General features: G+C 45.8%; 1 protein-coding gene across 1 annotated transcript in view; it reads right to left on the bottom strand.

The window, feature by feature from the left end:
• LOC104407420 (vascular endothelial growth factor receptor kdr-like) overlaps positions 1–19897 on the bottom strand; it is a gene marked incomplete at its 5' end in the record, with an annotated part of 83869 nt that overhangs the window by 57474 nt on the left and 6498 nt on the right. The window contains 6 exon segments of the mRNA XM_010016700.1: positions 2532–2707; positions 4402–4519; positions 5337–5496; positions 6840–6976; positions 8392–8551; positions 12202–12329. Coding sequence (XP_010015002.1) covers positions 2532–2707; positions 4402–4519; positions 5337–5496; positions 6840–6976; positions 8392–8551; positions 12202–12329 — 879 coding nt within the window.

The following is a 19897-nucleotide window of genomic DNA, read 5'->3' as shown; positions in this document are numbered from 1 at the left end:
GAAGGATTAGGTACTGAGCTCTCTCATGCGCCACTTAGACATGATGCAAAACTGATGCTCCTACCACTGTATTCACTTGCAAGCCCAAGAGGATTTTTCCATCAAGTCTGCTAATCCCTGTGCTCACATTCCAGCTTCAGTGATCACAGAGGCATTGATCACACCTCCCAGCTCCGAGGTCGTTGTGTTTCAGTGGTGGGCAAGGGCATCCCTCCCTAAAATGGCTAGAAAGGGTGTTTTGGTCTCCTTTTCCATGTCTAAGTGTCTGGTCAAACTCCAAGCAATTCAATCTATTCAGGTGTGATACCAGGATATCAGTCATGATGACTGGAGATAAAGCGTCAGGTTGGTTGTTGAAATGTTAAGGGGAAAACAAATCTGCATTCAGCTTGGAGCTTTGAAAGTAAAGCAAATGATGTCCCTCTCTGAGTCCCTTCACTTGAACTGAAAGCACAAGCAAGAAGGCAGTTTGCTGCTGCTGGATAAGCTTCAAGAGCAAAATTTGCCTGGCTTTGTCTCTACCCACACGCATCTCAGAAACAACCCCCTCCTTGGGCTGGGTGCTCCACAGTGTGCCAGGTTAGTGCTGCAGCGAGGAGCCTGGCAGAGGCACCAGAGGTTTCCTGGGTGCTTTGTGTCAGCCTGTCTGCGATCAAGGCAGATACTTTGGCTGAAAAGCAGTGGCATTCTTTGGCAGATACTTCCCTTTCCTTGCTCTCATTTCCTTTGCTTGCTCTCACTTCGGGGATGACTTTCTTTTAGCAGACAAGAAGCACTTGCTGCTTGTTTTCCCTGTGCTTCACCATGCAACACCTCCTTCAGCCTGTACCGTCCCTGCAGCTGCTGGACTTTGCAGCCTCCTGAGAAATGGTGGGTTGGCAACTCAAGCATTACTCCTGCTTGAAGTCTTTGTTGGGCTGATGTCTCAGAAAGGCTAACAGGAGCACCAGTGTGAGACACACAATACCACATACTTGTACATACAGTAAAGATGAAAGGCTCTTACAGTACTTCAGAGCATGGGATGGTTTAATCCTGAAATAGCATCTTGCTGATAGAAACAAGGTCTGTTTGTTTTTCATATGCCTATTTGGGGAATGGCTGCTCTTCAAGTAAACATTGTGTCTTGCATGCAACCACCAGTATTTACCTTGACAAGATAGTTTATTATCATTCCTCATTTTCTCTTCCTTTGAACGTTTCCGTTCTCTTAACAGGACGGCAGAACCATTGTATGGAGAAACAATCTCAAGTGAACAAACTCCTGCAGCCTAACACAGCCCAGCTCATCCGCCGAGCTCAGAACCTGACCGTAAGCATGTCCTCAGTTCCCTCCACTCCTAAATCACACCTTATTTTATGTAATGCTCAAGGTGGTTTAAGCTGCTGTACCTTATTTAGCATCTTTAATAGGCCAAATGTACCTTAGTGCAAGTTCTCCGTTTGTTAGGTGTTATTTCTGAAAGGTGAAATGAGAAAAACACCAATGCTGGAACATACATGGTGCAACAGTACATAACTATACAAAACAGGACAACTGAGAACATTGTTAGGTGTGAAGAGGATAAGGAGAAAGGAATTCAGCACACAAGAGACAGCAAACCTATCTCAGTAACTTCATCTGTCTCACTGCCTGTGTGAACCTTGGGAAGTGCAATGGGAAGCAGGGCTAAGTTTTGCTGAACTCCTACTTGGCTTCATGATTCAATCCCTGTTGCCAAATTCAATGGATTAGAAGAGGCAGTGGATGTGCAGAGAGACAATGTGGCTCTGCCTTCCATTATCCCAGCAAGGGAGATTAATAAAAATGATGCCAGTATCTATTTTCCTCTATGTCAATGAAGCTGCCTCAGTGCACAGCACAGTTTACTTCAGTTTTCCCCAGACTCCCCTGAAGATGAACCTGTCTCTCAAGTGCTCCCAGCAGATAAATGACAATACATAAAATACAGACTTAGAAGGTGTTTCTGTACAGGATGATGGACAGACATAAAAGATGGGGCAGCTTATCTAGTTCCTTCCGTCAGCCCTACTGGGACTTTTCCTGTCCCAGCATATGTTCTCCAGTGCTTTGCCCAAGCTAGTTGTTAACCTCAAGGGATAAAACTTCTATCACGTCTCTTGGGAAACCATGCCTCTAGCTCTAGAACTCACTATTAGATCGCCTGTTAAAACTTAAGTCCTGTTCAGTTTGTTCACTTTTAAGCCACTTCTGCTTCCCTCTGTGGAGACCCAAAGGTGCTGGGGGCTGCTTCTGAGGTGCATTTTCTAAGTGCAAAGTGACTTTAAATGTCCTAGTTTCAGACTAACTCCTCAGAGCAGCTCTCCATTCTGTTGCTTTGATTTAACGTGTGAAATGAGGTGGATCTCAAGTGGTTCCTAAGTGAGGTGGTAATCTATGCACAGTGCTGTATCAGCTCCCTCAGCTAACCATGGGCAAACATCACCCGTTCCTACTGACAGGTAGAGTAGCACCACACAGAAAATGAGGAAGAACCCAGTAGAAGTCATTATAAACATCAAGTCCTTACCTGTCACCACCAGCTGCATGGTGAGGTTCTTATAGAGGCCATACTTTGCATTGCTCAGGACAATGGTGTAGTTTCCAGCATGCTTTGGTCTCACGTCTCTTATACCCAGTCTGTACTTGAGTGGATCCGGCTCATAGCACGTGTGGTTGTCCTTGATCAGTTTGCCATCTTTGTACCTGTTTTGAAAGTCCCATCAGAGCTCATCATGTGCTTGTGTGCATGTTAGCCCTCAGGAAACCCAACTGCTGCCCAAATTAGGGGGGTAAAGAGTCATCCTTCGAAACAGAAAAGGTTGGATAGGGCTTGGAGCAACCTGCTCTAGTGGAAGGTGTCCCTGCCTGTGGCAGGGGGTTGGAAGTGGATGAGCTTTAAGGTCCCTTCCAACCCAAACCATCGTGTGATTCTATGATATTTAACCACTGCTTGAACTGGACATCTGTTCTTTTTATCCTTCCACACTAAAACTGTGTAGCATCTGCAGTGCTATGGGATGGCTTCATCCAGCAAACAGGAAAAAGGCATTTTAATGGATCTGAATGAACAGTGCCTCTCACGTGCTCAACTGTGATCAGAAATGCACATCTAGATGTCCTTAAATTATGCTGGGTGTGCAATTCTAAGTGCAGGAAATCATGGGTTAGCCAAAATTCTTGTCATCAGTTTTAAAACAATATATTAATTAGGCAGAAATGTCTTTCCATATGTATGTATGACCCTTTACTGTTGCTGTAAAAGCTGGAGCCTGTGACCTGGAGAATTTACAGTCAGTAGGAAGGTCAGTGAGGAATTCATTTCCAATATGCAGATTTGGGTTATGATTATGGAATAGGCCAGACGTTGCCACACGCAGAGCTTTAGGCCTGGTGCAAGGAGAAGCTGAGGCATGTGTCCTTCTGCATGGGAATGCTGGAAACCTCCTCTGCAGCCATTTAAACAACTGTACTGAGAGAGCTCCAACATCAACAGCTGTGGCTCTGAACACGCAGGGAAGGCAGCTCTGGTGGTCCCGGGCAGCTCCCAACCAGCTCCATGCTGAGCCCCGGGAACAAAGCCTTGGCAGGGGAGAGGGGACGGACCCCACTTCAACTCACAAAACCACTTCCATCTCCTAAATAACAGCAGCATTTAAAAACACCTCCTGGCAGCACTGATTGCACTGATGTGAGTATTAGTGAATTACATGTTATTGCACTGCTAAAAGCATGCAGCAAACCCATCCCTGAGCATTCCTTTGCTGACTGCCATAGACAGGGACACCTTCCACTAGAGCAGGTTGCTCCAAGCCCCTGTGTCCAACCTGGCCTTGAACACTTGATGGGGCCACCACAACTTCCACATGTTCCCCCTCCTGTTAAGCTGATCCATTACAGTCCTGGTGGAGCCTTTAGTTTGCTGGGGAGGATTCACTGCGTTGCAAGGATCTGACATTGCTGGTGGTACAGGGCTGGAAAGCATTATTTAAAAGCCATGAAGAGAAACAATTTCTGATGTTGAAAATGTGACCTGCAGCTTTCTATTACCCACTGCCTCCTTGCAGGCTGCCAACAACCCTTCCCCAACAGCTTTCTACTTGACTCTTCCAAACAGTTCTGTGTTCAGGGTAAATGAAAACCCCATTTTCCCTGTAGGGACCTTTTCTGCATGACAGGAGAGAAAAATAGCATGGGCAAGATCCATGGCTTGCCCAGCTTCCCAGAGCTAAGGCAGCATGGGAAGGAGTCACATCTCCATAGCTGTACTGTGAGACCACAGCTATGAGCATTCCCAGCTTCATCTTTATCTGTGTGATAGGAACAGTGAAATCTATTCTAGACAGGAGCCCAAAGGCAGGTCGAGTGCTCCTGCTTTTGCTCAGGATGATGGTACTCACCAGGTGACGGTTGGACGAGGGAAGGCGTCCACCTTTGCAGCCAGTTTCAGTGACTTGTGTCCCGATGTAATCTCATAGTAAGGCCCTTTCTTGTGTGAAACTGTAATGAAAGGTTTGTCTGGAAAGAGAAATGAACAGGAAGACAAGTGCTGGAGATGTGCCACGGTACACTGCGCACATCTTTGGGCTGTGTTGTGTCTGCCCTGGAGTTTTAGCAATACAGACCTGCAGGAGCTGCAGACAACCAAATGGACTCACAAGCTGTTACCACAGTTCCCCTGCAAAGCTCAGCCACAGCCAGGGAAGGTCTATCTCTAAATGAAGGACTTGATACTTGAAGCAGGGAATACACATCTGCATTGCCCCTTGAGCAGTGTGTAAAGTGCCTGAGGTACCTCTTATCCAGTGCAGCAGGTCAGAGTTTCCAGGGCATCAGCAACTGGGTTTTCAGTTCAACTAAAGTTAATCCGTGTCATTGAATCATAGAGGATCACAGCCTGATTTGGGTTGGAAGGGACCTTGAAGCTCCTCCAGTCCCAACCCCTGCCACGGGCAGGGACACCTTCCACTGGAGCAGGTTGCTCCAAGCCCCTGTGTCCAACCTGGCCTTGAACACTGCCAGGGATGGGGCAGCCACAGCTTCTCTGGGCACCCTGTGCCAGCCCCTCAGCACCCTCACAGGGAAGAGCTTCTGCCTCAGAGCTCATCTCAGTCTCCCCTCTGTCATGTCCCAGTCTTGAACTCTAAAGCTTCTTTGAACACCCAGTGCTGGGTGCTGCTCTCTCACAGATTGATCAGAGACTGTAGATGACTAATTGCTAACTTGTTGCCATTCTCCCTAATACCATTTCTTTATCAACATTTAATAATGGGCATTATTCTTTAAGCTTAACAATCTTGGTTCTTGGGTATTCTGGTTCAGGTGCAGAACTCACCATACACTGTAACTGTGACATTGGCCTCCAGCCGTGTCACGTTGAATGTTTTGCATACGTAGAGGCCTCCGTCTTGCATGGTGACATTTTCAATTGTCAGGCTGCTGCCAACCTTATACACCATGCCACTCTGGTCGATGGTTCTCCTAGGGTAAGGGTGCTGGAAATCAGAAAAAGAGGGGTCAAAAAGCAGCATCTTTATGGATTATTCTGCTCATCCTTTCAGAGTCTGCCAGTAAAGAAAAGCAGTGATTCATATCCAAATTATCATATCTCCCATCACTGAAATAAATAATACGAAAGACAAACCAGCAGGAAGAGCCCTTGTGTGAGGTTTCATTACCTAGTCTAATAAGAGAGAGAAGCAGAGTGGAGCTGCTGAAGTCTGGGCTGGCAGGTCAGTGCAGGGATGTGTCCCGGGTCAGCCCTTCTCAGGGACCACATCCCAGGGATCTCAGTGCGAAACTGCTGCTGGCAGTGTCAGGTCAGGGTTGTGCTTTGGGGTTTTGTGAGGTTTTGGGGTTGGTTTTGGTCACAGTCAGTATTTTTCTATCTTGAAAAACTCCTGCTTTCACAAAGAAATATATTATGACAGAAATACAATATATTATGACAGGCAAATGCCAATGCAAATTCCTGAAGAATTTTAGAAAGCATTATTGCTTTGGAGAGGATTATTTGATCCCAGAGATTTGGCCAAGAAATTTCACATTTCTAATGTTAGAAATCTAAGGAGGGTTCGTGGAAAATCAACTCCCATCATATGGGGTTCAAGAAACAAACTTCAGGAACACCATATTCTATATTTTATTTCCTGTAGCTTCTTCGCCAAATCAAAATCATTCTTTAAGTTAACAAAATAAATCAAAAATAATCAAGTTTTAGGAATCACTTTCCCAAGGGGCTTAGATGCTGCTTTGAAATGTATGTTTTGCTGCACTAAAAAGCAAACAAGCAATCATTTCAATTCTAAACATCAAATAGAACCATGAGTAGTATCTCAGATAAATGAACTGATTTGGAAAATATTCCATCTTCCCTCTGTTTTTGCTTAGGAGAACTGAAAGGTTTCAGTGCATCAAAGCAAATGCTCAGTCTCTTGCAGGATTCTCCTTCCAATCGGGCATTTTTGTGTTGCATTCCACAGAAAGCTCAGGAACCCACACTCAGAATTGAGATTTCATTCTTTGGTGGAGATTTCAGCAGATACAACTGGCTTTTGTTTCACTTTTTCCTAGTTAATATAACACCAGGATGCGTGAGCTTGAACCTTCATGGCTGCCACTGTCAGCTGAGATTTAGCCTGAGATTTGCAGTTTAATTTGAGGTTCAAGATGGTCAGAGAAGTTTTTGATTGATCCAGACTAAAAATACAATCAATTGTAGGCTTACAAGTGGTTGGATATATCTCAGAATAAGTAGTTTACTCAGCCCTGTGCATAGATCTTCCTTTTGGGGAAGGGGAGGCTGTGAAAGCAGCATACAGAGTTTTCATCAACTCACTTTCCCACTGGGACTTGTCCATATGAGCTCAATGCGCCCGTTGATGAAGGTTTCTGCTCTGCATTCCAAGTAGAGAGTTTCTCCAACCAGCAGTTTCTTGGGAGTTGCTTTCAGAGCCAGGTTCTGTACTCTGCCCTCTGCAAGGAAAAAATCAAAGCTATCAGCACTCAGCACTCTGTGTCAAGCACATTTGAGACAGAATCTGCCCTCCAACTGCCTCTCCAACATCTGCTCCTTTCCCAGGTTCCAAAACATCTCACCACCTTGTCTCGTTTCTATGGAAATCGTGGGCAATGCCCCCGCAATGCAAACATGAGGTCAGTGGTATAAGTGCCTGATACCAGCTAATCAAACTGATCACATGGACTCAGTAATTCATTAATTACTTCTCTTGCATGTGCCAGGTTTGGCTCCAACGCTCACTCATCACTCTACAACCGTCCTCTGAAAGGGTTTTCAAACAAACTCATCCTTTTGAGTGCCTCAACATCTGTGAGAGGATCCATCTCTATAAAACATGAAACACGTTCTCATGTTTCTCATGCCCTCTGATGACCAACAACCTTTTCTTTCTGAATGGGATCCCCAAATCTTGGTTTTATGTATTTATTGATGCTTTAAATAGGTCAGCTCTGAGATAAGCCTGCATCATGTTTATGGTGACCCACACCAAACACATGTCTGACTATTATACAGTAACATGTTCTAGGGTAAGGTGTTGCCTGTGTCCTTCTGGGCTACAAAGGGATGATCTCATGGGGTTTTGTAGCTTTGCATTCAGGATTCTAGTAAAAACTAATTACTCCAACAGTGAAGAAAAAGAGAGGGAGATTTACAGGATTTATTTGGCTGCCATTCAAATTTACAAGCCTGCTGTTCAAAGCTGAGACCTAATTGTATAGAAGGATGCCATGACCTAATGGGAATGAAGTCACAGTAAACTCTCCCTTGTCAGAAATATAATATATGAGAAGAGAAAGAACGCATATCAAAAACAAAGGAAAAATAAGTTCTAATGAGCTGTATATAAATTCCCAACAATCAAAAATGTAATGTCTACTTGCTTCAAATTTAGGTTTACATTCTGAGTTAAGCTCAGCTGTAAATACAGGGGAGAGGGTATAGTAAGTCACCTCGAGAACCATAGAACAGTGCAAAGGTCTGAATGAGCAGTTTAATGAGATTTTTATACCATGATCTTGTGTGTTTAATGAGCATAGAGAAAGTTACTGATTGGTTTCTCCTAAACCAGCAGCTGTTTTAATGTAAATCCAGCTCAATCCAAGCCAACAAAGCCTTGGTGGTGGTTGAATAAAATGCTCCTAGTTTGTGCCACCTCAACGCTTGGTCATCTTTCAAACCCAGGAGTGGGTCAAATCCAAGTTCTACTGAATAGGAAAAAGGGGAAAAATGAGTTTGCTTGGACTTGCTACAGATCCATTCCACTTCGATGTGTCAAACAGAATTGAGGCTAACCAAGAAATGATACCCAGGGGCTTGGCTGTGAAACAGAAACCTTGTGGTGACTGCTTGGCGCGCGGCTCTCACTCACCCAGCCTCTGCGCGAGGTAGTAGGAGGTGAACACGCTTCCATTCACTGTTGCAGTGCATGTGAGGACACCAGAGTAAATGAAAGCATGAGAGGGGATGACAAATCCTCTTCTTGGGTCCCACACCATCCTCTTGAAGTTCATCTCTACAGAATAAGGATACTGAAAGAGAACAAATGGGAGGCTTGTGAGACGTTCCCTTTCCCCTCAGACCATAGAGGCAATCAGCCAAGGCTGTTCTTTCCAGGCAGGGTGGCTGTTTGACCTTTCCGAGTGGTTGGTGGTCTCATTCCACACATATCTTAAGCAACATCAACATAAGCAAATAGAAAAGCCCTCCCTAAGGTAGGACTGTCTTTGAAATCCAAAACTTGGACATCGTAACTGCGGCTTTTGATTCAGTAGCACCGGTCCTCTCAGATCTTAGGCAAAATACCGTGCTAGCCATTGTAGGAACCATGTCCCTCATCTCTTTACTGGAAATAATTAACCTATCTTACAGGCATTCTGTTGGGTAATCCTTCTGGAAGTGTTTAAGAACAAAATTTGCTTCTTCTAATGCTATGTGTAGTTACCGCGTGTTCTCCTGGGATCTCACAGTACTTTAAAAATATTTATGAAGAGAAAAAGAGAATCATTCATGCCACTAACTCACCTGACAGCAGTCATCTATAAGCTATAGGCTATGGCTAGTCATCAGGTTCTCCCTATACCGCAGAAAGGGATGAGGCTCTTTCAAAGCAGTCTATTGATGTGCAGGAGGCACAGAAGGAAGCAGCCTGCATGACTTAAGGTGGAAGTCACAGGATGCAGGAATAAGGGGATTTAGTAACATAGGTATTTTTGGTCCTAAATTCATAAATACTTGTAATGTTCTGAAAAAGTGGTGTCTATAAGTGCTGCTTATGAGGAAGGAAAAGACCTTAAAGCTCCTCCAGCTCCAACCCCTGCCACGGGCAGGGACACCTTCCACTAGAGCAGGTTGCTCCAAGCCTCTGTGTCCAGCCTGGCCTTGAACACTGCCAGGGATGGGGCAGCCACAGCTTCTCAGGGCACCCTGTGCCAGCGCCTCAGCACCCTCACAGGGAAGAACATGAGAATATGTAGCACTTCTGCTTTTATTCTTCTTGTTCTGCAGCATGCAATTTATTTTCCTGTCTCCAAACAAACACCCATCCTGTGTGGCAGTGCAGTTTAAATAGGATTCAGTTTAAATAATACTCCTGTTCCAGAGAAATTTCAGCTTCGGGCTTTGCGAGCTGATGCTCATATGTCTCTAATAGACATAGGTTGGCGCTGATTTAGGCTGCTTGTTATTACATTTCCAGCACAGACCAAAGACAAAGGAATTAGGACCATGGAACAGTGACTGGTGATGCTGCTGGAGGGAGTAGGAGGCACAGCAGGACAGTAGCTTTCTTTGGGAACAGCAGTTCTCTTCTGACAGTCGTTGGAAACATGGATTTCACGTAAATACTCTTGAAGTAATCAAGCTGTGGCATCTCTGCTCAGAACCATTAGGGAAACTCAGGGAAATTACAGCAAGAGATCTGAGACCTGAGGCTTAGTCGTGCTTTAACACCCATGAAGGTCAAAGCTGTAAGTGGCATCGGTGACTAACCAGATCTGACAGGGCTGGAAAGGCTTTTTTTGCCCACAATTAAAACCATGTTAAGCAACATTAAAAGATTGAACTGTGTGTCTTAGCATGGGTTTATTAATAACAAAGATGATATGCAGAGTTAGCTGGGATCTGTTTAGTATTAGCAAGAGGTACCTTTCCCCATACATATTTAAAGACCAGGGAGTGCAATGATTTTAAAGTATAATGGTAACACGAGGAACCTCATTTATGGGAGAAAAAAGTACATTTTCTACAAGAATAATAAAATGTGATAAAGCTGAACTTCATGGTTTGGCAGCTCTGCTCCCTGATGGCGAGGGGAAGGGGAAGGCAAAAATAACCCCGCTCAGGAGGCCCTTTTCAACACTACCCACCATGAAACATCTTCATAAAATATGCAAAAATATATATTTAAACAATCAAAGCCAAAGCGTCAATGCTGCTCGAAGGAAATCGCAGCGGCCTTCCTCCCTTTGAAGTGCCTTGTCTGCTGCAGATTAAATTTGGAAGAAGAGGATGTTCTAAATCTGTCTGATCGCCCTGTTCCCCCCGATCCTCACCTCCACCCCTCTCCCGCCCCGCTTCCTCTTCGCACGGGAAGCCGCCACCTTGGCTCCACACGGCGCTACGACATTCCCGGGCAGGGAAACAAGCGCTGACTTTCCATAGATGGACCCGGGGCTCCCGAAACTTCTCAAAGGTTTCACTCCACCAACAGCTTGCAGCAAGGTAAAGGACTTGAAGAAATTCTTTACAATGAGGGTGGTAAAACCTGGCCCAGGTTGCCAGGAGAGGTGGTGGATGCTCCATCCCTGGAGACATTCAGGGCCAGGCTGGATGTGGTTCTGAGCAACCTGAACTAGTTGAAGATGTCCCTGCTCATTGCAGGGGGGTTGCAGTAGATGACTTTTGAAGGTCCCTTCCAACCCAAACCATTCTGTGATTCTATGACTTCAAGTTTGTGTTTGAACTCATTACCAGGCGAGACTTTAGCTGGCAAGCAGCACTGCCTATAAATAAGGGAATAAATGTGGAGGTCTGCTTGGTGCAGGGTCCAAGGGCACATTTAGGCTCACGTGACTGTGCTGGCAGCAGATCCCCGGCAATGAATTTGGTCGAAGCAGGCTAAAACAAGATGGGGATGTTTCTGTTTTATAGCCACGGAGGAGAAGGTGATAACACTTATGTGGGCTAAAGGGCTAAGCTATAACTGGAGAGGAGCCTTACTCCCCTCATTTAATCCCTACTGGCAACACTTAAACAGAGCTCTGCTAAAGCCATAAGGCCAGTGCTGTCCCTCAGCACGTCTACTGGAAATGTGCCATTGGGCTCAGCAGGAGCCAGTGCTCTCTCTCAAGCCTCCGTGATCTCATGTGCTGTGTCCCAGGAGAAGGAGACATCTAACAACTAAGACATATAACTGCTATGAGGAGCAGAGGTGCACTTCTGTCTGCCTGTGCTCCACTGGCACACCCCATCCAGCAGAACAACCTCATCTCCCAGCCCCTCCAGAAGCCCCTGTGGAAAAGGGACAGAGGCAGAGCTGTTGTTCCCATTGGGACAGCTCAAGCAGGGGAACAGAAAGGCACATCTATTAGGTAAAGCCAAGATGGGAGCCAGGAGACCTATGTTCTGTTCCTCATTCCATGGCAGGCTTCTCTATGGATCAGTTCTAAAGCCCGTTAAATGAGTGACCAGACCTCCATCAATTGAGGAAGCCCCAGACCTTCAATTTCCATTTTTATTACACAGAATGGCCTTGGCCTCCACAAACCATTCTGTAACCTTGACATTCAGCTGGAACTGCTGCCCGAGGGATGGATGCTGCAGCCATTTATTCCCAAGGCTGAAACTGGCTTTAAATTTATGAAATCGAGCAGAAATGGGCAGACAGCTCTGAGGAGGTTCAAGGTATAAAAGAGAGAAGTTTTCAGGAGGGTAGTGAATTGCCAGGTATTACAGTAAGAATTCTGAAGGAGAATTGAGCATTCCTGTCTTTGCCAATTTCTGGAGGAACATCAAGGCACAAGATGAGATAAATCTGTGATAAACTCAGCCTGTCCCCCAGAACACCCTTGTACACAGCTCAATAGCAAAACACTAGCCAGCTTCATGCACTGTAGTTTGTATGTTACCCACTGTGCTGGCAGCCCAGCCTCTGAACTGGTTTTCTTCAACACTCACTTACCTGGGTGAGCTTGGGTTTGATATCTGGCGAGGTGACGCGGCAGGGGACAACAACTGTTTTCTTAGCATCTAAAATGTAGATGATTTCGGGATGCTCCGGGTGAATCTCCACAAATGGGTTTTTATAGTCTGCAGGGAAAAGAACACTGATTTGCAAAACTGCTCCTTTACTCATCAGTGACCATAAGGGCAGGGTAATGGGGTGGTAAACTGCTCATCTGGCGTGTGACAGGACACTCAGTCACATCGTGATGCTTTGCAAATGCCAGTGTCATCTAGGGATTATACCCAATGGCCAAGAATGGGAATACCCCATTTCTAACCCTATTTTACCAGTGAAATCTTACAAAACCTCCTTTTCTTATCTGTTCTCCATCTGTAAAAATGAAATTCATAAATCAGCTCCACAGGTCTCCATGGCGCTGGGGTGAGTTCTTTTCCCAGTGCTCTGAATTTCTTTCATAGGTGATACCACCCCGCAGCACTCCTGAATGCCACAGCAATTGTTACAGTGGGTTTACAGAAGTAAATGTAAATCCACTGAAAGAGAAAAGCTTCTTCTGTAAGTGAAGATCTCCAGAGTACTGCAGAAGGCTGCACATACATATACAATAGAAAGAAGTAAAAATCGGAGGTAGTTTCAGTTGATAAAGCTTCTGAGTGTCCTTCACTGGTTTTTCATTGTACGAATACAATGATGGTCATCAGAAAATGAAAATCATGTTTATGAAATCCTAAAACCTTCAAGATTTTTCTAGAAAGCATTCTCTAACTGGATATTCTTATGGTGCAAAGTTTCAGGTACCCTTCAGCTAATGCAATACCAACAACACCACAGGGTGTAAGCAGTCAGCCACTTTTGGGCTGGATTATACTGCTGATAGGAAAGGATGTGCTCCCTGGACAATACCCTCAACCTGCTCATCCTCAGCTTGGGACCTGCCTCCACACACTTTATTATAGTTTGGAAATGGGTTCCCCTAAAGCATGGGAAATAGCAGACTTGAAAAGGTTTGTGAACAATCTGGGTAGCAAGAACATGCTCTAAAGTATTCTGATAGTACTTTCAAAAAGGATGTGCTATAAGGAAAATAAACCCTCATCAAGCCTTAAGCTGAGGAACCTGGTCTCCAGACCACAACTCTGTACCTTGTTCCAATCCCTAAAACTAATAGGAAATACTGATACTCAATCCAGTGTCTTAAAAGAAGACCCTGGGTTATTAAAAGTTGATCCTTGGATTATTCCTTATAGGAAAAAGCAGAGAAAGCAGGTTTTTGTGTATTTGCAACAAAGAGAGTGCAAGGAAGCGTGAGGGGAACTGTATTCACCTCTGTTTCTAGATAGTGATAAACTATCTAAAACAACTGATGTGCCATGTCACAGGAGGACAGGACAAGAATAAGGGCAAGAGGAAACTTGCTGTGAAAAAAAGGAGCTTCTTGACACCAAACTTCACAAATCTGGATCAGGTTTTGACTAATTGCTTTGACTGAAGAGCTGGAACTGTGAATTTGAACTATTCCTGCCAGTACTTTTAGAGGGAATTTCAGAGCAGCGCTGTTTGTTTAAAAAGTAACATAAATCACAAGGCAGCAGCTAAGCAAATGTTAAACAGTCCTAAAATGTCAGAAAATATTGAACTATGCAGTGATTGAAATGTCTTAGTCAAAGGGAATACAATTTCTCAAACATATTTCCTGTTCAGGGAGAAGAAATAATGACTTAACCCCATGCTCCTCCATCACCTCTCCCTACCTCCAACACTGACCTTGACCAACTGTGCAGATGCACCATAGACCCAAAAATAATCTGCTGTTTCCAGCTGTAAATAGGACAGATGCTCATCATGGTGGCACTAAATGACTGAAGAGTGGGAAGCATGAATTTACAGAAGCTGTATTTCATTCCTAATTGATTTTAATAGCAGCCTGCACCTGAATTGCTGTATGTGTAGCCAGCAGCTAGAATTACACTGTCCCAGATCATAAGCTACAATCTGAAGCCAAAATATATAAATCTAGCCTTCCAGCATCAGTCTGTGGGATCTAGATAGTGTTTATAAATCCCTGTGCAATTAACAACAGCAAAAGGCAGTTTGGGGTTATGAAGATGGGGTTGGGAAAGGAAAGGCTGGCTGGAGCTGTTATTGATTGTTGATCAGTGGATGTCAGGTCTCAAGGGCATTATTCTCACTGGTTTGAAATGGAGAAAAAGGTTTTCTATTTTATGGGTCCCTCCTTGTCCTACAGTGAGGTTTCCTAGAGCCCCGTGCAGTGAGCAGATGGCTGTCATTTGTGTTATCTCAGTGCTCTATCCAGTTTGTAGCCTTAACCTGAAGAGTTCTCTGTCTACCAAGGACCTCTTTTCCTCCCTATTTCAGTGTCAATATTGGAGCACCTAAACAGTGTGGGATACTTTTGTGAGGGAGAGGAGCAGCTCCTAATGTGAAGATGCTAATGTGGTGCCTACTTGTAGGGCTAAACTACTACAGTTTTGACGTGAGAGCTTAGCCATGAGGTTAGGGCTACACTTTGGCCATCAGGGGAATGGGATCCTGGAATGAGAGGAAAAGGCAGTTGCAGGTGAAGGTCAAGCACTCACTATATAACCCTGGGTATGTCAGGGAGGCTTTTTTGCCTCCCTAAGTGCAAACCTCTGTGCAAAAGAAAAACTAACATCATCTGGCACTAAAGCGTACCGGGACACAGAGCCCCAGAGCCAGCCCCTGTGGTCCTGCAGCCTGCGTGTGCTTTGCTCCACCAGCTCTAAATCCCACATAAGCAGGAGCAAGCAACAGACCCTGCTGGGGTTGGGAAGGAGACACTGAGCACTTCCCAGGCAGCTGGGCTGTTCCCTGAAGAGATAAGCAAATAGAAGGTGGCTCAGCTTTGGATCTTAACAAAATGACAAAGAATAAATACTGAATAGGGAACTGATCAACTGCCAGCTGATACCTTCGTTATGGTTTGTGCAGGCAAAGAGCTGAGTCCTTCATGAAACTCCTGAGGAGTTCAGGCTGTGGCATGGAAAAATGATCTGCTGGAACATCAGGAGTGTCAGTGTCAGCTTTGCACACACATCCACCACCCCAAGTTCATCGGCAACCAGTTAACTGCTTGTAAAGAAGTCTCTCAGAGACAGAACTTCTTGGAACAAAAGGGACAGGGGTTACTTTTCCTTAAAAATGATAACCTGAGCTTCAAGGGAGATCTCTAATTCCAGATGGCAGAAATCAATTGCACTCAAGTGCTGCAATGTGGAGAGCTGTGGCATGGGAAATGCGGGTGTCACCCTCTCTCAGTTACCAGCACTGAACTCCAAGGGGGAAAATTGTCAGCAAAGAAACACTTGATGAAAATAGAGTCTTTCCCTGTAGCTTGGCACATCTGTTCCTCCTGAGCTGGGAGGTAACGTGCCCCATGAATCTCACCCATAAAGAAACACCCATCAACTCCCATAGGATGCATAAAGAGAATAATTTACCATGGGCTGCAAAGCTCATTAGATGTGAAGAAAGACAAGAGCTGCAGCACGCTGGGGACTTATCAGCTGCAGCACCGGGTGCAAGGCAAGGGAAAGGCCCCTTCCCTTCAGTCTCAGACTGGCTGTCTGGCTCTCCAGGTCAGTGGAAGGTTGCAGGAAGCTGCAGGCAGGCCGGGGTGTTACTGTTTACCCAGCAGGGCTCCAGAGGGAACACAAACACCAAGTGAAGGAAGCAGAGGCAGCGGGATGGTGCAGGGGAAGGAGCCTGTGGTCCAGCCATGGGGAACAGCCCGGCAGCAGTGTCAAGCACAGAGCAACTCCGGGTCGAGTGCCTGCAGGAACATTGTTCACCTCCAGCCAGTGAAGCCCTACAACCCACAGCAGGGTGTAAATTCTCTTTCTATGTAGGAAAAGAGATCAATTGCTGCTTGAGATGCACTTGGGGAGGGACTTAAAAGGCCTCAGCACTGCACCCCAGGAACTCAGCATGTCGTATGCTCCTGCAGCTCTTTACCTTAGAGCATCCTATCACCTGCCTGCGTGTTGGAAACGTCCTCCTGAGGCGCACACACAGGATTTTGTACAGGATTTTGGGTGCTTTTCATTTCTCCTCACACCTCATACACCGTGACAGCAATTTGTCTCTTGATATTTGTATCATATCTGAAGCTGTGGAGATAACATCACCTCTCCCTTCAGATACTATTCCATCAGCCCAGGGAGCTGATAAGCACGAAATGGCCTTTGAGGACAGTCATCCAGGGCTGTTCATGTCTGTGAAATTCCTGAACATGCTCATTTTGCTTCTCACTTTGTTCCTGCTAAGGATAATTCTCTCTCCCTCACTATTTTCTTCATTCAGTCCTACCTTAGCTGGGAGGCCTGGGCAGAGTTTCACAGGTTCTTTAAGTTCATGTTTTGACATAATCCCCATGAAGTTTGTCTTCATCAAGGTCAAAAGCACTGAGAGGAGGTTTATGATCTGTTCTTTACGCTAGCAGGAGCATTAGCAGTTAAATGAGACTTAGAAAGCTTTACAATGAAGTTGCCTGTTCTGCTCTGTTCCTCCTGATAACCCACCAAAGCTGCTTCTAGCTACAGAATTAACTTCTGTAAAGTCACTTGGTTTGAAACTGGATCTTTGCAAAGAAAGGACTTTTCAGTTTGGCAGGTCAGGGAAAAGAATTGGTGCTGGAATGTTCAGGTTAAACAGAAAACAGAATGTTTTCTCTTCAGGCATAACAAAAGTGACTGCAAAACCCCCAGGAGCCATTCTGAGTCAACATGAAACATTCTGGTTTGGTCAAACTCTTCCCCTGGAGATTCCTGTTAGAAACACAGGAATATTTGTAGAGAGAAATAGTACTTTCAAAAGTGGTACTTCAAAAATTGTGGAAGCAAAATGCTTCTCACTGCCAAACACATAACAGCCAACATGGAAAGAGCCACTGAAACACAAGATGTCCCATACTGTGGCTGGAATTGTGTTTCCAGAACAGTTCACAAATTCCGGCTCCCCACAACACCAGGACTCAGGCAGACACAGACTCCTGCAGCCCCTGCATTAAGAACAGGTCTCCTGCATTAGCTGCTGCCATGGCTCAGCCATTGGCATTTACTGAGTGGGTATGAAATGGGAAGGAAGAAGTGGGAGAGCTGTGAGTGTGGTTTTGGCTGTCAGGCTTTCATTTGGGAATTCCTTATCAATGAGTAAGGGGATTGTTACCTCTTCCTGCTGGGCTGTCAAGTGCTGTCACTGACTTAATGCCAGGAACTTCAGCTGCTCACTCAACATCGTATCTTACAAGGCTCCTCCACTTATAAGTGACCCTCTAGGATATGATTTGAAGATACTGAATGTCTTGTTTTCATATTGAAAACATCTTTCTCTTCCCTTGGATGCAGCCCTAACACTTGTGGAACAGCAGGGAGGGTCCTGCACAGTGACATAGCCTGCATTCCCATCTCCTGTGTCCCTAAACACTGTTCACTAGGATATGGTGCCAAACCCTTCCACCAGTCTGTGTGAGACAAGCGGCTTATCTGGTGGGCTCCACAGCCAGCAGACAGGACAGCATTGCCTATCTCAGCTCGCTGAGTGTCTGGCAGCAAGTGTTGCTGTCTCAGTGTCTCCAGTGTAAAAGAAAGGAGGAATGCAGCTCCAGCCCTGTCCTCACTGGTAGTATCTTCTGGAAGGCAAGCCAAAGCCAAGTCAGAGCTGTCACCCTGGCCCTGCAGTTCTGCTTCTCACATTCACATTATCTCTCTGAACTGTCAAGAGAATTAAGGAGGCAAAAATCGGCTTCAAAGAACATCACAACCAAAACATGATCTCATGTGAGAGGTGCTTTCGTGTACTTCCATTCTCTTTAGATTGCTCTTGGTGGGGAAGGGATGAAGAAGATGGGGCTTCACATCTCTGGACTGTAGTTTGATAAAGAAGAGACTGTGGTTGATGTGACACTGTCGTGCTGCAGTACTTGTACCACCTCTCCTTCTCATTCCTTGCAATAGCAAGGGAGAGCTCATACTCTTCCCCAGGGATGCCTTGCTGCTGGAGTAAGAGATGCCCCCTTTTTCTTCAGGACTTGTGCTGATGAAGGGAAGCAAAATAGAACTGAGCTCATGCTCCTTCCTCCTGATGCATTGACTGAGTGGTACAAAAAGGGGTAGCAAATTCCTCACTGATACATAGAGCTGAGGGCTGCAAAGAGAAGCTACTGCAAAAGCTGAAGCAGCCTTTCAGCTCTTCCTGCAGACACCCTGAGGACTGTTACACTTTAAGACAGTTGCTTGGCTGATACAACAGTATTCCAAATAGCTGAGAGCTGCAAGTCCTGACTTCTGTCTAGGCTGGGGCCTGGGAGAGCCCTTTGGGCAGGTGGAGTGGATCTTTGCTTGATTCATCTTTTTCTTCCTCCTTCCCTAAGCCATGTGGAATTTTATATGTGCCCTCAGAAACACTCTAAAGAAGCTTTCTGTATTGTAACACGGAATAGACAGCCTGCCCTTTGCTTTGGAGGGGGATCCCAGAGGTTGAGATGAACGAGGATGTTCCTCACAGGGAAGTATCCATTTGGTAGGGAAGGGTAATTGCAGAAGACAGCCAGAAGCCAGTGACACTGGTGAGCTGGCTTGGGAGGGTTTGCAGTGGAAGTGCCACCCACATGAGACTTTCTGACTTGACTTTACTGGTCGAGAGCTGGCTCAGCAGAGACAGGATACTGTGTAGATGGAGGGTGGGCTTCCCCCATTCCCCCTGTGCTCTGACAGAAGCCACCAGAGAGTTCCTTGGCTGCTCTTGCCATTCAGCATTCCCCTGCAGATGTGATCCCTCTGAGTTGCAATGAAGCTAATCCAAGCAGTTAAAAACCACCCAGCTAGTTCTGTTCAGCCTGAAGCTGCTTTGTATTTCCAGCAAAGAGATGGGCAATGGGAGAAGGGGGTTGTCTCTCTCTTTAGTTGTGATCCTTGGGACTTGCAGCTGCAGCGGGAAGCAGAAAAGGCCTCAGGAACAGTTATTCAGGATTAGGATCCTGAGGTCTCCCCCCAGATGGCTGGCGCATGGAGGCTGACCCTGCCACCTTCAGGTCCCTCATGGTGGGGCCGATGTGCAGGGTCACAGCTCGACTGCACTGGGGGGAGAGCTGCTGAATGCCAGGTCCTGACAGAGCTGAGGAGCTCCACCAGGGAGGCTGTAACAACAGAAGCAAGCACAGGAAATAATAGCCCATAAGCAGCGCTTCCGATACAATCATGTTCTCATTTCGGTGTCAAGCAGCAGGCCAGGAATGAAGGGAAAAAATACCATTCCCCTTCCTTTTTTGGCAATAATGGCTCGTAACCTCAGAGGAATCTCCAGCCTTCAGGGCCTGGCTCTACATTTTCTCACTCTGTCTGGCTCAGTCTCATAAACACGCTGCTGAGCACTTGCTCTCTCACAAGACGTCTGGTGAGATGGCTTCTGGAGCTCACCCTTGTCTGGCACTCTGGGAACTGAGAGTTTCTTTGCTTGGAGACAACTGATGAGTTCCTCAGTGATGGCCAGACATCAGACCAGTTTCCTTAAGAAGGCATGTTTAAATAGGGAGGAAAGTCATAGGTAGGTTCTGAATGCCTTGCTTAGCTCCATGGTTCATATAGCCCTCGCTGAAGAGCAGCTTTCCTGTCCTTAAAGGAGCCCACTGGCTTCCAACAAACATACACAGGAG

This window comes from Nestor notabilis, unplaced genomic scaffold (genome assembly GCF_000696875.1).
Source record: "Nestor notabilis isolate BGI_N333 unplaced genomic scaffold, ASM69687v1 scaffold3196, whole genome shotgun sequence".
In the NCBI taxonomy this organism is placed as follows: domain Eukaryota; kingdom Metazoa; phylum Chordata; class Aves; order Psittaciformes; family Psittacidae; genus Nestor; species Nestor notabilis.
The sequence above is the reverse complement of the archived record's forward strand: the minus strand, read 5'-3'. Positions and strand labels throughout refer to the sequence as shown.